Source organism: Pongo pygmaeus, chromosome 5, assembly GCF_028885625.2.
Source record: "Pongo pygmaeus isolate AG05252 chromosome 5, NHGRI_mPonPyg2-v2.0_pri, whole genome shotgun sequence".
Classification (NCBI taxonomy): domain Eukaryota; kingdom Metazoa; phylum Chordata; class Mammalia; order Primates; family Hominidae; genus Pongo; species Pongo pygmaeus.
This window is the reverse complement of record NC_072378.2, coordinates 44,002,052-44,016,289: the sequence shown is the minus strand read 5'-3', so window position 1 is coordinate 44,016,289 and position 14,238 is coordinate 44,002,052. Positions and strand designations below refer to the sequence as shown.

The following is a 14,238-nucleotide window of genomic DNA, read 5'->3' as shown; positions in this document are numbered from 1 at the left end:
CAGCCTTAGGCATTGTTTAGGAAGGCATTGTTATGAGATCAGCCTGACCAACAAGGTGAAACCTCATCTCTACTAAAAATACAAAACAGCCGGGCTTGGTGGCGCACAGCTGTAATCCCAGCTACTCGGTAATCCCAGCTACTCGGGAGGCTGGGGCAGGAGAATCACTTGAACCTGGGAGGCAGAGATTGCAGTGAGCCAAGATCATGCTACTGCACTGCAGCCTGGGCAACGGAGCGAGCCTGTCTCAAAAAATACAACTAACTAACTAAATAAATAAAATTAGTATTTGAGGGAGTTGATTTGGCTTAATGTGTTATCTCAAAACAATTTATGGCTCTCTTGTTCACAACCACCCCCACTCCCTTTAGGCAGACCTCTCAGTCTTTCCTTTCCCTGAGCGGGAGATACGGCTCAATCTCTCTTCTATAATAGCATTAAACAGAAAAACAGTAAAAATTCTGGCTGGCAGTAAGGGAGGAGACCACCCCTCATATCGTCTTATGCCCAATTTCTGCCTCCAAAGAAAGAAGTAAAAACTAAAAGGGAGAAATGAAATCCACGGGCAAACAGCCCGGCACCATGCCCTGGGCCTGGTAGTTAAAGATCGACCCCTGACCTAATAGGTTATCTATAGATTACAGACATTGTATAGAAAAGCACTGTGAAAATCCCTATCTTGTTTTGTTCCGATCTAATTACTGGTACATGCAGCCCCCAGTCACGAACCCCCTGCTTGCTCAATCAATCACGACCCTCTCACGCACCCCCTTAGAGTTGTGAGCCCTTAAAAGGGACAGGAATTGCTCACTCGGGGAGCTTGGCTCTTGAGACAGGAGTCTTGCCGACACTCCCGGCCGAATAAACTGCTTCCTTCTGTAACTCGGTGTCTGAGGGGTTTTGTCTGCGGCTTGTCCTGCTACAGCAGAATATGCTTCAAGTGGTCATAGCACAGAAAAGAGCCCAGGCATTTTGCTTTCACTGATTTCATACTTAGCACCTATTGCAGGCTCCATGGCAGACATCAGAATCTGAAGCCAGAGAGAATCTCACAGCTTCCTGATGCTAATACCTTTGGCAAGGCAAATCCTGGCTAAATATTTCAGAGTAAAACCACATAGGATGTGCAGTAGTGTAGGCGAATCCAAGTTTCACCACTTAGGCAAGCTGCTCAATCTCCCCTGGCCTCATCTATAAAATGGGGACAATAATTCATGCACTGCAAAGTTGTTAGGGTTAGATAATGTAAGTGCTTAAAACAGTAGATATACTTTAAAAATAGTATATTTTAGGTGTACATATATGTATCTTATACTATGTACATATGTGTGAGTATGTATGTACCTTTTTTTTTTTTTTTTTTGAGACAGAGTCTCACTCTGTAACCCAGGCTGGAGTGCAGTGGCACGATCTCAGCTCACTGTAACCTCTGCCTCCTGGGTTCAAGTGATTCTCCTGCCTCAGCCTCCCGAGTAGCTGGGATTACAAGCGCCCACGACCACGCCTGGCTAATTGTTTTTCTTTTTTCTTTTTTTTTTTGAGACAGGGTCTCACTCTGTTGCCCAAGCTGGAGTGCAGTGGCGTGATCTCGGCTCACTGCAACCTCTGCCTGCAGGGTTCAAGCAATTCTCCTGCCTCAGCCTCCCCAAGTAGCTGGATTACAGGCACTCGCCACTAAGCCCGGCTCATTTTTGTATATTTAGTAGATCCACCCACCTCCGCCTCCCAAAGTGCTGGGATGCCAGGCATGAGCTACCGTGCCCAGCCTTTTTTTGTGTATTTTTAGTAGAGACGGGGTTTCACCATGTTGGCCAGACTGGTCTCCCTCCTGACCTCAGGCGATCTGCCCACCTTGGCCTCCCAAAGTGCTGGGATTACAGGCATGAGTCACCCACCTGGACTATACATACCATTTATATATTATACATACACATGCATATACCTATCCTCAACATCAGCAAGGTGTGGATTCTGTCTTCAACTTGCTTCCAAAAACTGCGGTGTTTGGCCGGGCACAGTGGCTCCTCCCCTCTCACTATTCAGCACACACTTGCTCAGAGTTTACTACAAACCAAGCACCTAGCCAGACTATTTCCCAAAATCACTGCTCTCATTCAATGGCCTGCTAAGCTAAGTTCCTTACCACAATCTTCCCACATAAAGGTGACCTCTGCTTTGGGGGATACAAAAGTTAAGCATCACAAAAATCTGTATGTGATAAGAAAAGCACATTGGCTAAAAGATAGCTAATGAGGACTCTGGTCCTAACTCTGCTATCCAACTACATATGCACTTGGCCAAGTCACTTAATTTCCTAGACTAGCCTGGGGCTGAAGAAGAGAAAAAATCATTAGTAAAAAAATCCTAAGGCCAGGCACGGTGGCCCACACCCGTAATCCCAGCACTTTGGGAGGCCAAGGCAGGTGGATCACTTGAGGGCAGGAGTTCGAGACCAGCCTGGCCAACATGATGAAACTCCATCTCTACTAAAAATACAAAAATTAGCTGGGCGTGGTGGTGGGCACCTGCAATCTCAGCTACTTGAGAGGCTAAGACAGGAGAATTCCTTGAACCTGGGAGGTGGAGGTTGCAGTGACCAAGACTGTGCCACTGCACTCCAGCCTGGGCTATACAGCGAGACTCCATCTCAAAAAAGAAAAAAGAAAAAAAAAAAAATTCGAGAAGCCCTGAAGCAGAAGAGGCCAAGGAGAAAGACAAAATAGCCTAAAACCTGACAAGTTATTTTAAGTCAAAACAGTTTCAGGAAAATATAATAAGAACCTATTTATTTTATATTTAAGTTCATAAGTCATATCCACATTATGTTCCTGGTAAAAATTCTGAAAGGACACAGCAAAGAGCAGAAAGGGACACCTCCATAGAGTGTCTATGGACCCATCTTTGCTTTCCAACCCCTAATAGAAATGCCTGACCCAGCACCCTCTGGGAAAATCAACCTTTGATTCAAAGAGATGTTGTTCAGCAATGATTACAGTCACAGTCACAGCCACATGCCATCAGCCTATCAGAAAATCTGAGGAGGGAAGGCAGACAACCAGAAGAACAATTGCTTCCTCTCTCAACAGGAAGCAACTCTAGCTCCAAACTAGATGGGTGATTCAGCACCACATGGAGAAAGATAATTCAGCCATTGTGTTTTTAGGATTAAGAAGCACTCATTCACTCGCGGAAGCCTTTAAGTGTCACTGGTGTCTGGAACCAAATGTAGTCTTCCCAAGCCATGGTTCGGATGGAAGGTCTGCCACATGACAGGGTCACAGTCAGTTTGTGGCCCTGGCTGGGCACTCGATAGTTGAGCTTGGGTCGAAACCAATCTTCTCCACAGTCGCGGTGTCCCTGTGCCATGACGATGGTGCCCATGAGTGGAGGAGCCTGAAGCTCGCTAAAGGCATCAGCCATGAATATGGCTCGGAAGAGACGGCGCAAACAAGCTGCTGTGCTCAGGCTCTGGTCCACGCTGTAGGGGGCCAGCAGAGACAAGTCGAGTTCATAGAACTCCTTGGGGCTTAGGGCATTGCCCCCAAGGAGAATCAGCACTCGCGGTACTAGTGTCCGCGCAAAGAAGTCCTCTAGGTGGCTGAGGACACTCTCCAGTTCTGCCAGGGCTTGTTGGCATTTCCTGCTGCTCACCTCAGTGTTGGCCCGAGGTTTCTTCTTCAGTATCTCCTCTGCCTATGAGGACAAAGAATGGTGGGAGAGAAGAACAAGGCAGGAGGAAGCTAATGGTCTTTGGAAAGAACCCTGCTGGGATGTGTACATAGACTTACAGGACTTAATTTCTAGCTCAATGAACCGCCACAGCCAAAACACTGTGTTTTATCAGAGGGTATTATACTGAAAAGGAAAATATATTATTTGTACAAAACCATAATTCTCCCACATTTAGAACAGCAAACACAGTATTCTGAAGGTGGAGCGTATCCAGATATAAGCAACTAAAATAGAAATTTGGTGACATGACAAAGTGACAACAAATTTTCGCTGTATGGGGAGTGATAACAGGAATGAGGATTATTTGGTCTAATAAACATGACTTTGAACTTGTTCTTCCACTTAAACATAGTAAACTGAACACATGCTTATTTGCGCTTCCACCTGAAATACTACAAAATGAGAGAAAAGAAATTAAGAAACAAATGAAGGAAAGAAGAGGAAAGACTGAGAAAGAAAACTCCCAAGAGGAAATAACTGGAGACTACACAACACTAGCCAAATGCAAACACAGAAGTTTTGGAAGACAGAAGATGAAGAGTTGGCTGGGCGCAGTGGCTTACGCCTGTAATCCCAGCACTTTGAGAGGCCAAGGTGGGCGGATCACAAGGTCAGGAGATCAAGACCATCCTAGCTAACACGGTGAAACCCTGTCTCTACTAAAAATACAAAAAATTAGCCAAGCATGGTGGTGGATGCCTGTAGTCCCAGCTACTAGGGAGGCTGAGGCAGGAGAATAGCCTGAACCCGGGAGGCAGAGGTTGCCGTGAGCTGAGATCACGCCACTGCACTCCAGCCTGGGCAACAGAGTGAGACTCTGTCTCAAAAAAAAAAGAAGATGAAGAGTTAAGAGTTCAAGAGAGCTGAATACCAAGTGCTGACACAAGGTACCCCCAAGGGATGCAAACTGATCCACACAGCAGAACCCCAGAAAGGTTTAGGAAGTAGTGATATAGGCACCACAGAGGCAAGAGTGAATATAGGGGAAATGAATGAAAATCTATGTGAAGACGCTTAGATCATCTGCCAAATTTCTCCCCCATCCAGAGGGAAGACTTTCCAATCCCCACAAAGAGATCACCAGGTTCCCACCTAATCTCCTTATAGTGAAAGTGAAATCTATCAGCTCATAAGGCCCAGGCATGCACATAGAGCTTGCAATGATTTATTCTTTTTTTTTTTTTTTTTTTTTTTTTTTTTGAGACAGAGTTTCGCTCTTTTGCCCAGGCTGGAGTACAGTGGCGCAATCTCGGCTCACTGCAACCTCCGCCTCCCGGGTTCACACCATTCTCCTGCCTCAGCCTCCTGAGTAGCTGGGACTACAGGCGCCCGCCACCACGCGGCGCCTATATTTTTAGTAGAGACAGGGTTTCACCATGTTAGCCAGGATAGTCTCGATCTCCTGACCTCGTGATTCGCCTGCCTCAGCCTCCCAAAGTGCTGGGATTACAGGCGTGAGCCACCGTGCCCAGCCAATTTATTCTGAAATATTCACCAGACACAGAATAAAACCCTCCAACATGAAAGTCAAAGTCCAGAACAAAACAAATGGGGAATGGATTCTAGAAGAAACTGAGATGCTGCAAGGAACAAAGAAAAACTTAAAAATTCAATAATTAATATCCTCAGGCAAAAGAAGTTAATGGCCTGGCGCAGTGGCTCACACCTGTAATCCCAACAACACTTTGGGAGGCTGAGGCAGGTGGACAACCTGAGGCCAAGAGTTCAAGACCAGCCTGGCCAACATGGTGAAACTCCGTCTCTACTAAAAATACAAAAATTAGCCAGGTGGGCCAGGAGCGGTGGCTCACGCCTGTAATCCCAGCACTTTGGGAGGCCAAGGCGGGCGGATCACTTGAGGTCAGGAGTTTGAGAGCAGCCTAGCCAACACTGCGACACCCTGTCTCTACTAAAAATACAAAATTTAACTGGGTGTGGTGGTGCATGCCTGTAATCCCAGCTACTTGGGAGGCTGAGGCAGGAGAATCACTTGAACCCAAAGTGGAGGTTGCAGTGAGCCGAGATCGCTCCACTGCACTCCAGCCTGGGCCACAAGAGTGAGACTCCTTCTCAAAAACAGAAACAAACAGGCGGAGCGCGGTGGCTCATGCCTGTAATCCCAACAACACTTTGGGAGGCTGAGGCAGGTGGATAACCTGAGGCCAGGAGTTAGAGACCAGCCTGGCCAACATGGTGAAACCCCGTCTATACTAAAAATACAAAAATTAGCTGGACATGGTGGCCCATGCCTATAATCCCAGGTAGTCGGGAGGCTGAGACAGGAGAAGCGCTTGAACCTGGGAGGCAGAGGTTGCAGTGAGCCAAGATGGCACCACTGCACTCCAGCCTGGGTGACAGAGTGAAACTCCCTATCAAAAACAAACAAACAAACAAAAATTAGCTGGGTGTGGTGGTGCATGCCTGTAATCCCAGCTACTGGGGAGGCTGAGGCAGGAGAATCACTTGAACCTGGGAGACTGGGGTTGCAGTGAGCTGCAATAGTGCCACTGTCCTCCAGCCTGGGTGACAAGGCAAGACTCCGTCTCAAAAAAAAAAAAAACGAAGAAAAAAGAAGTCCATACAGAAATTAAACAACAGGATGCTATTAAAAAGAAACGTGCAGGCCAGGCGCGGTAGTTCACGCCTGTAACCCCAGCACTTTGGGAGAGGCCAAGGCGGGCAGATCACTAGAAGTCAGGAGTTCAAGACCAGCCTGGCCAACATGGTGAAACCCCGTCTCTACCAAAAATACAAAAATAAGCCGGGCATGGTGACACGTGCCTGTAATCCTAGCTACTGGAAAGGCTGAGGCATGAGAATCACTTGAACCTGGGACGTGGAAGCTGCAGTGAGCCAAGATCACGCCATTGCATTCCAGCCTGGGCGACAAGAGAGAGACTCTGTCTCAAAACATAAAATAAATGAATTAATTAAAATACAAAAATTAGCTGGGTGTGGTGGCAGGAGCCTGTAATGCTAGCTACTCGGGAGGCTGAGGCAGGAGAATCGCTTGAACCTGGGAGGTGGAGGTTGCAGTGAGCCGAGATCTCGCCACTGCACTCTAGCCTGGGCAACAGAGCAAGACTCTGTCTCAAAAGAAAAAAATGCAAAGAGCCAGTTCATGAAGTCCAAATGCAACACGTGTTTCAGAAAGAAAGAACAGGTGAAAAAGCCAGAAGGGTTAGGCTACCAAAGACTAGAGTGGGGAGAAAGTGACTGAAGCCCTGGAAGCTGCTTATTCTCTCAGGCTTTGAAGATTTCTTAGACCCCCTTTCTACCTGCCTCCCATCTAAGAGCCACAAAGTCTCCCCACCAACTTGCTCCCAAAGCTTGTGCCTACCTGGGGAGAAGGTTTTCGGTAAAAGTGCTTAAGCTGTTCATAGGGCAGAGGGAGTTGCTGGCGTTGGTACATGATATGCTTTAGAAGTTCACAAGTAAACTGACAGCAGCCTTCCTGGCTCACAGGCCCAGGAAACACCACCGGTACCATGCAGTCTCCTGGGCAAAAGGACTCCGAAGCGTTGAGAGGTTCCTGCGTAGAGCTTGTCTCAAGTAGTTCTATCTGGGAGGCGTGTGTTTCTTCGGACTTCTCATACCACTCCAGATCTGGTAGATGAAAAGAGGGACAAGAGAGAAAAATTAAAAACCTAAAAGCCAGTCAGTCTTCTCATTCCCTGTGGCCACCAAACCAGCCATCCTGAGAAAGCAGGCACTCCGACATACGCCCATATCCTCCGCAGCCTACGTATGGGCCATGGCAGGGAGAGATTCCTGATCCCTGTTGCCTGAGGAGATTTAATTGACTGCAAGGATTTCGGAGGGCTCCCCGCTCAGAAAGCTGCGGGACTTGATCTGGGGAAATGAGTCAAAAGTGTAGTCAAGCAGGGTCCAGTGCGACCCAGGGCGATGGAGTCACAGCCAGAGCCGTGTAGGACACCCGGAAGACAGGGAAGACGGGCTAGGGAGAGGACCAGGGGATAAATGAATGGAGGGCGCGGCGGTAGGGAAGAAACAGGTCCCCAAGGCTCCCCAAACTCTGGACCCCACGCCTTACCAGGGACTGCGGCTGAGGACAGAACCTCCGCCTCCGGCGCCGCCATCACGACCTCCCCCGCGCTACTCCTTGCGGTTAGAATAAAGGTCTCGCGGGGCATCATGGGAAGCCTGCACCTCCACTTCCGGCTCAGTTGGGTCGGAAAAAAGGCGCGGCGCCGCCGCAGTGTGGGGGAGGCTAAGTGGAGTTGGGATTTGAACCCTGCGTTCCTCCTTTAACACCCTGGCAAATGTACGCCTAACCCTTGCCCAGCAGGGAACCCAGGAGTTCTCAGCCACTGAGCGCTGCTTTCCAAAAGACACCAGCCGTCTTGTATCTATTCACTACTCACTGCGCACCTACTTCGCGCCAGGCCCTGTCCTAGGTGCTGGAGACTCAGCGGAGAACAAGCCAGGCGCGGGCCCCGTGCTCAAGGGGTTCACTGCCTGTAGATACTATACAATGTGATGAATTATATAGAAGAGTGTACACGGGGTGTGGAAGTGAAAAACAAGGGTGCCTGACCCACAGAGGGTAGGGGCTGGGAAGGAGTGGTCCCAGAAGAAATGTGTGAAGCTGTGACCTGTAGGATAAGTCAGAAAGGTAAAGAGGAGGGCCTAGTGCTCCTGGAGACCTTGAGACAAGAGCATACTCTGTACAAGGAATGAAAAGAGTTCATATTTAAAGAGTTAAGGCTGTAGTGAACAACAGGAGCCAGATCGTGGCAGGACCGTATAAGCCACGTGAGAGTTTGGACTTGATCCTGTAGGCAGATGGGGAAGCTCTGAAATGTTTAAGTAGGAGAGTGGCATGATTAAATTTACATCTTATAAATTTAATCTCTACCCTGGCTGCAGGATAGAGATTGGATTACAGAGAGGATAAGAGAGGAGGCAGGGATACCAGTTAGAGGTAGTGCAATTACCCGAGTACTTGATGAAAGCAGCCTAACCTAGCGTAGTCACAGTGGGGTGGAGGTAATTGGGTAAACTCGAGATATTTAGGAGGTCCAGTGAACATAACTTGGGGATTGATTTACTAGGAGGAGGAATAGAAATAGACTGACAAGAGGCCAGGCGCAGTGGCTCACGTCTGTAATCCTAGCACTTTGGGAGGCCAAGGCAGGTGGATCACGAGGTCAGGAGTTTGAGACCAGCCTGGCCAACATGGTGAAACCGTGTCTCTACTAAAAATACAAAATTTAGCCGGGCATGGTGGCATGCGCCTGTAATCCCAGCTACTCAGGAGGCTGAGGCAGGAGAATTGCTTGAAGCCGGGAGGCGGAGGTTGCAGTGAGCTGAGCTCGCACCACTACACTCCAGCCTAGGTGACAGAGTGAGACTCCATCTCAAAAAAAAAAAAAACAAAGAAAGAGACTGACAAGAAAACAAGCAGGTTTCTGACTTCAGCAACTGTATGGCCAGTTGTACCATCCAATGACAGAGGGAAGCAGGGTGCCAAGGCCAGGAGTTCAATACCAGCCAGGACAAGATTGGGGACCCTGTTTCTGCAAAATTAAAATTTTTTTTTTAAAGTTAGCCAGGTGGGGTGGTGCACATCTGTAGTCCTGGCTATTCAGGAGGCTGAGGCAGAGGATGCTTGAGTCCAGGAGTTCGACACTTACAGTGAGCTATGATCATGCCACTGCACTTCAGCCTGGGCAGCAGAGTGAGATCATGACTCAAAAAAAAAAAAAAAGAAAAAAAAAAGGATGGAGGAAACACTAAAATAGGAAATAGGACCAAGTTTGTTGGGATGGGAGGTGAGTAGGAGAAAAGATGAGTTCAGCTTTTCACAGATTGAATTTGACATCTCCATAGGACAATGAATAGAGACATTTAGGAATGCCATTTGGAATAAAGGTATGTATTTAAGAGCCATCAGCATGCAGGTGAATAAGATCACCCAGGGAGAGTGTAGAATGAGAATGGGCTAGGATATTGAAGACACTAATGTTTAGGGGATGACCAGAGAGACAGAAGCTATGGAGAAGACTAAAGAGTACCCACAGAAGGATAAAGAAAAATAGACAAATGGCTGGGCAAGGTGGCTCATGCCTGTACTCCCAGCAGTTTGGGAGGCTTAGGTGGGAGGATTGCTTGAGCCTGGGAGATTGAGGCTACAGTGAGCTGTGATCGCACCACTGCCCTACAGCCTGGGTGACAGAGGGAGACCCTGCCTCCAAAACCAAAATAGACAAGTGGGGCCAGGCATGGTGGCTCATGCCTGTGATCCCAGCTCTTTGGGAATTCAAGGCAAGGGGAGTGCATCAATCCAGAAGTTTGAGACCAGTCTGGGCAACATAATGAGACCTTGTCCCTACCAATAAATAAATAAATAAATAAATAAATAAAATAAGTGTCAGGTCACGGAGGCCAAGAAAAGGGTGTGTTTCAGGAAGTAGGGACCAGAGGTCAAAACATACTATAAAAGTACAACGATTAGAGGCCAGGCACAGTGGCTCATGCCTGTAATCCCAGCACTTTGGGAGGCCGAGGTGCGCGGATCACCTAAGGTCAGGAGTTTGAGACCAGCCTGACCAACATGGAGAAACCCCGTGTCTACTAAAAATACAAAATTAGCCAGATGTGCTGGTGCATGCCTATAATCTCAGCTACTTGGGAGGTTGAGGCAGGAGAATCCCTTGAACCTGGGAGGCGGAAGTTGTGGTGAGCTGAGGTCACGCCATTGTGCTCCAGCCTGGGTGACAGAGTGAGACTCCGCCTGAAAAAAAAAAAAAAAAAAGTACAATGATTAAAATACTGGGTCTGACTGGGCATGGTGGCTCACGCCTATAATTCCAGCATTTTGGGAGGCCGAGATGGGAGAATGGCTTAAGGGCAGAGGGATTGCTTGAGTCCAGAAGTTTTTTGTTGTTGTTGTTTGTTTGTTTTTAGATGGGGTTTTGCTCTTGTTGCCCAGGCTGGAGTGCAATGGCGTGATCTTGGCTCACTGCAACCTCTGCCCCCAAGGTTCAAACAATTCTCCTGCCTCAGCCTCCCAAGTAGCTGGGATTACAGGTGCCCACCACCACACCCAGCTAATTTTTTGTATTTTTAGTAGAGATGGGGTTTCACTATGTTGGCCAAGCTGGTCTTGAACTCCTGTCCTTAGGTGATCCACCCGCCTCGGCCTCCCAAAGTGCTGGGATTACAGGAGTGAGCCACCGCACCCAGCTGAGTCCAGAAGTTTAAGAGCAGTCTGGGCAACATAGTGAGATCTTGTCTCTATTAAAAAAAAAAAAAAAAAAAAGACAAGTGTCAGGTCATGGAGGCCAAGAAAAGGATGTGTTTCAGGAAGTGGGGACCAGAGGTCAAAACATACTATAAAAGTACAATGATTAAAATACTGGGTCTGGCTGGGCATAGTGGCTCACGCCTGTAATCCCAGCATTTTTGGGGAGGCCAAGATGGGAGAACTGCTTGAGTCCAGGAGTTCAAGACCGGCCTGAGCAACACGGCAAACCCCTTCTTTACAAAAAATACAAAACTTAGCCAGGCATGGTGGCATGCCCCTGTAGTCCCAGCTACCTGGGGGGCTGAAGTGGAAGAATCACTCTCTGGGGTTGGAGGTTGCAGTGAGTCAAGATTGTGCCATTGCACTCTAGCCTGGGTGACAGAAGGAGACCCTACCTCAAAAAAGAAAAAAAAGTCGATCAATCATTTTCTCTCTTCCTCCTCCTCGCCACCCTTAAAAAATAAATAGGGCCGGGTGCGGTGGCTCACACCTGTAATCCCAGCACTTTGGGAGGCTGAGGCAGGCGGATCAACTGAGGTTGGGAGTTCAAGTCCAGCCTGACCAACACGGAGAAACCCCCGTCTCTACTAAAAACACAAAATTAGCCGGGTGTGGTGGCACATGCCTGTAATCCCAGCTACTCAGAAGGCTGAGGCAGGAGAATCGCTTGAACCCGGGAGGCAGAGGTTGCCGTGAGCCGAGATCGTGCCATTGCACTCCAGCCTGGGCAACAAGAGCGAAACTCCATCAAAAAACAAACAAACAACAACAACAAAAAAAAAACTTCTGGACTCAAGCAATCCCTCTGCCCTTAAGCAATTCTCCCATCTCGGCCTCCCAAAATGCTGGGATTAAATAAATAATAAATAAATAAAATAAAATAGTAGGTCAGGTGAGGTGTGGCAGCTCATGCCTGTAATCACAGCACTTTGGGAACCCAAGGCAAGAGGACTGCTTGAGCCCAAGAGTTCAACACCAGCCTAGGAAACATAGGGGGACCCCATCTCTACAAACAATAAAAACAAAAATTAGCTGGGCGTGGTGGCTCACACCTGTAGTTCCAGCTACTCCAGAGGCTGAGGTGGGAGGATCTGCTTGAGCAGGGGAGGTTGAGGCTGCAATGAGCTGTGATCACACCACTGTACTCCAGCCTGAGTGACAGAGGGAGACCTTGTCTCAAAAAATAAATAAATAAAAATAAAAATAATCCATGTATATGAAGGGACACATGTTATCAGACAAGTGCAGCAGGCTCTGGTTATCAAGAGGGCCCAGGGCGGGTCATGGTGAGAATGTTGGGAGAATGGTCTTATCTCTTCCTTCAAATTCCCATCCTTCTTGAGATCTCTCACTGAGTTCTCTAGTCTCTGTCTCTAAGCAGCAGTTTCCCTAGTAGGCCTGTGCCCCTGGCTAGGGTTGACTTCTACGGCATAACCTTTCTTTCAGTGACACAGGACTAAGAAAAGTCACATGTGCTTTCAACCACTGAAGACCCACATAATTGGCCTACAGTCAGCTAGGCCCTTTTGCAGATTTTGGTCTCTCTGCTCTCACTGCTTTGGGAAATTATGCTATGTGGACAGCGTGATCAGTAAACCTGCCTCCCTCCTTGTGGTCCTGGGAGGAAGCCATGGACTCTACCAAGTCTGAACCCCTGAAGGGATCACCAGAGGTAAGTCATTGTTGCTGCTTCCAGTTTTCCAAGGACAACTGAGGTCTGGAGAGAAGAGTTGCTTAATTTCTTTTTCTTTCTTTCTTTTTTTTTTTTTTGAGACGAAGTCTCGTTCTGTCACCCAGGCTGGAGTGCAGTGGCATGATCTCAGTTTCTCCTGCCTCAGTCTCCCGAGCAGCTGGGACCACAGATGTGCACCACCATGCCGGGCTAATTTTTTTTTTTTTTTAGTTGGAGTCTCGCTCTGTTGCCCAGGTTGGAGTGCAATGGCGTGATCTCGGGTCACTGCAACCTCCGCCTCCCGGGTTCAAGCGATTCTCCTGCCTCAGCCTCGCGAGCAGCTGGGATTACAGGCATGCGCCACCACGCCCAGCTAATTTTTGTATTTTTTAGTAGAGACGGGGTTTCGCTATGTTGGCCAGGCTTGTCTCGAACACCTGACTTCAGGTGATCCGCACACCTTGGCCTCCCAAAGTGCTGTGATTTACAGGCGTGAGCCACCGCACCCGGCCGAGTTGTTTAATTTCTTGATCGTGTATGAGCACCTCGCAGTTCGAGAAGAGGGGAGAAGTGGACACACTGAGTGGTGTGAGTCATGAGACAGCCATGAGGCTGTGAATTGAGCCCTAGCGTCCTGACTTGCAGCTCAGCAACATAACTGCTTTTCCATCCTGCCTTTCTGTGTTCTGTGCACTGGCTTATGTCGCTGAATGTGTGTACTCTGTAGAGTGCAACAGCACTAAAGAGCAGGAGATTGCTTCACAAGAAAGTCAAAAGTCAAAAATCCCCTGTGGCCCTAGGCCAAGTTTCTATTCCCGGCCACTGCCCCGCCCTCGTGGTGGTTGGTGTAACCCGAGCCCTAGCCCCGCCCGAAGTAGGGGCTAGGCCCCTCCTACAGTCTTGGCCGTTTAAAACCAAACTCAGTTCTTCCCGATTGGTTCTGCTTCAAAACAAAGGGGAGGAGGAATACTCGCTTTGGGTATGCTTGCAGCCTTCGGGGGAGCAAGCTGGTTTACGGGTTCGGGTCTCGTGTCGGGGCCACCGCGGTGCCTCTGGCTATTAAAACCAGCCCCTGGACGGTGCCAGCCTGGTAATAAAGCAGTGACTACTATGTAAAGGTAGCATAATCATCCCAACAATAACAGCCGTAATTTGGCTAATCACCATCCGCCTCCGCCCTGGCGTTCGCCCTGACTCACCCCAGCGGCACGCGGGCCATTGGGGAAGAAACTGAGGCAGAGGCGGAGCCAGCAGGCTGGGGGGACCAGTAGCCTCAGTTCTGCAGCTCTCGAGGTCCAAAATCTGTTGTCTAGGATCCGCGCTGAAGGGCCAAATCCCGGAGCGCCCACAAAGCTCGATTCTGATGTAAGCTCTTCTACGCTGGTGTCCTCGCGTCCCCACCCCAGGCCTCGAGGCTCTAAACTCCCTCCAAGTCCTAGAAAAAGACCAGGGCGCGAGGACTGGAAGCCAGACTACTGCTCCCTTAAGCCTTTGCGCGCCAAGGCGCGCTCCTTCCCCACGCCTCCGACTACTCCCGCGGCCAGTTGCGCCGCGATGCCTCCTG

At 48.8% G+C, this 14,238-nt stretch overlaps 1 protein-coding gene across 2 annotated transcripts; it reads right to left on the bottom strand.

Moving 5' to 3' along the window:
• Nucleotides 1-2,769: 2,769 nt before the first annotated feature.
• Nucleotides 2,770-13,908, bottom strand: MAD2L1BP (MAD2L1 binding protein). 2 transcript variants are annotated; one of them, XM_054493265.2, is made up of 4 exons: nt 13,874-13,908; nt 10,368-10,489; nt 7,073-7,338; nt 2,770-3,693 (listed from the first exon to the last, which is right to left on the bottom strand). In XM_054493265.2, exons 1-4 carry the CDS (start codon nt 13,891-13,893, stop codon nt 3,181-3,183), a joined length of 921 nt encoding a protein of 306 aa, XP_054349240.1. In that variant the 5' UTR covers nt 13,894-13,908; the 3' UTR covers nt 2,770-3,180. The 2 variants fall into 2 exon arrangements, with proteins under 2 accessions (XP_054349240.1, XP_054349239.1); XM_054493264.2 differs by lacking the exons at nt 10,368-10,489; nt 13,874-13,908 and adding an exon at nt 7,787-7,912.
• Nucleotides 13,909-14,238: the final 330 nt, after the last annotated feature.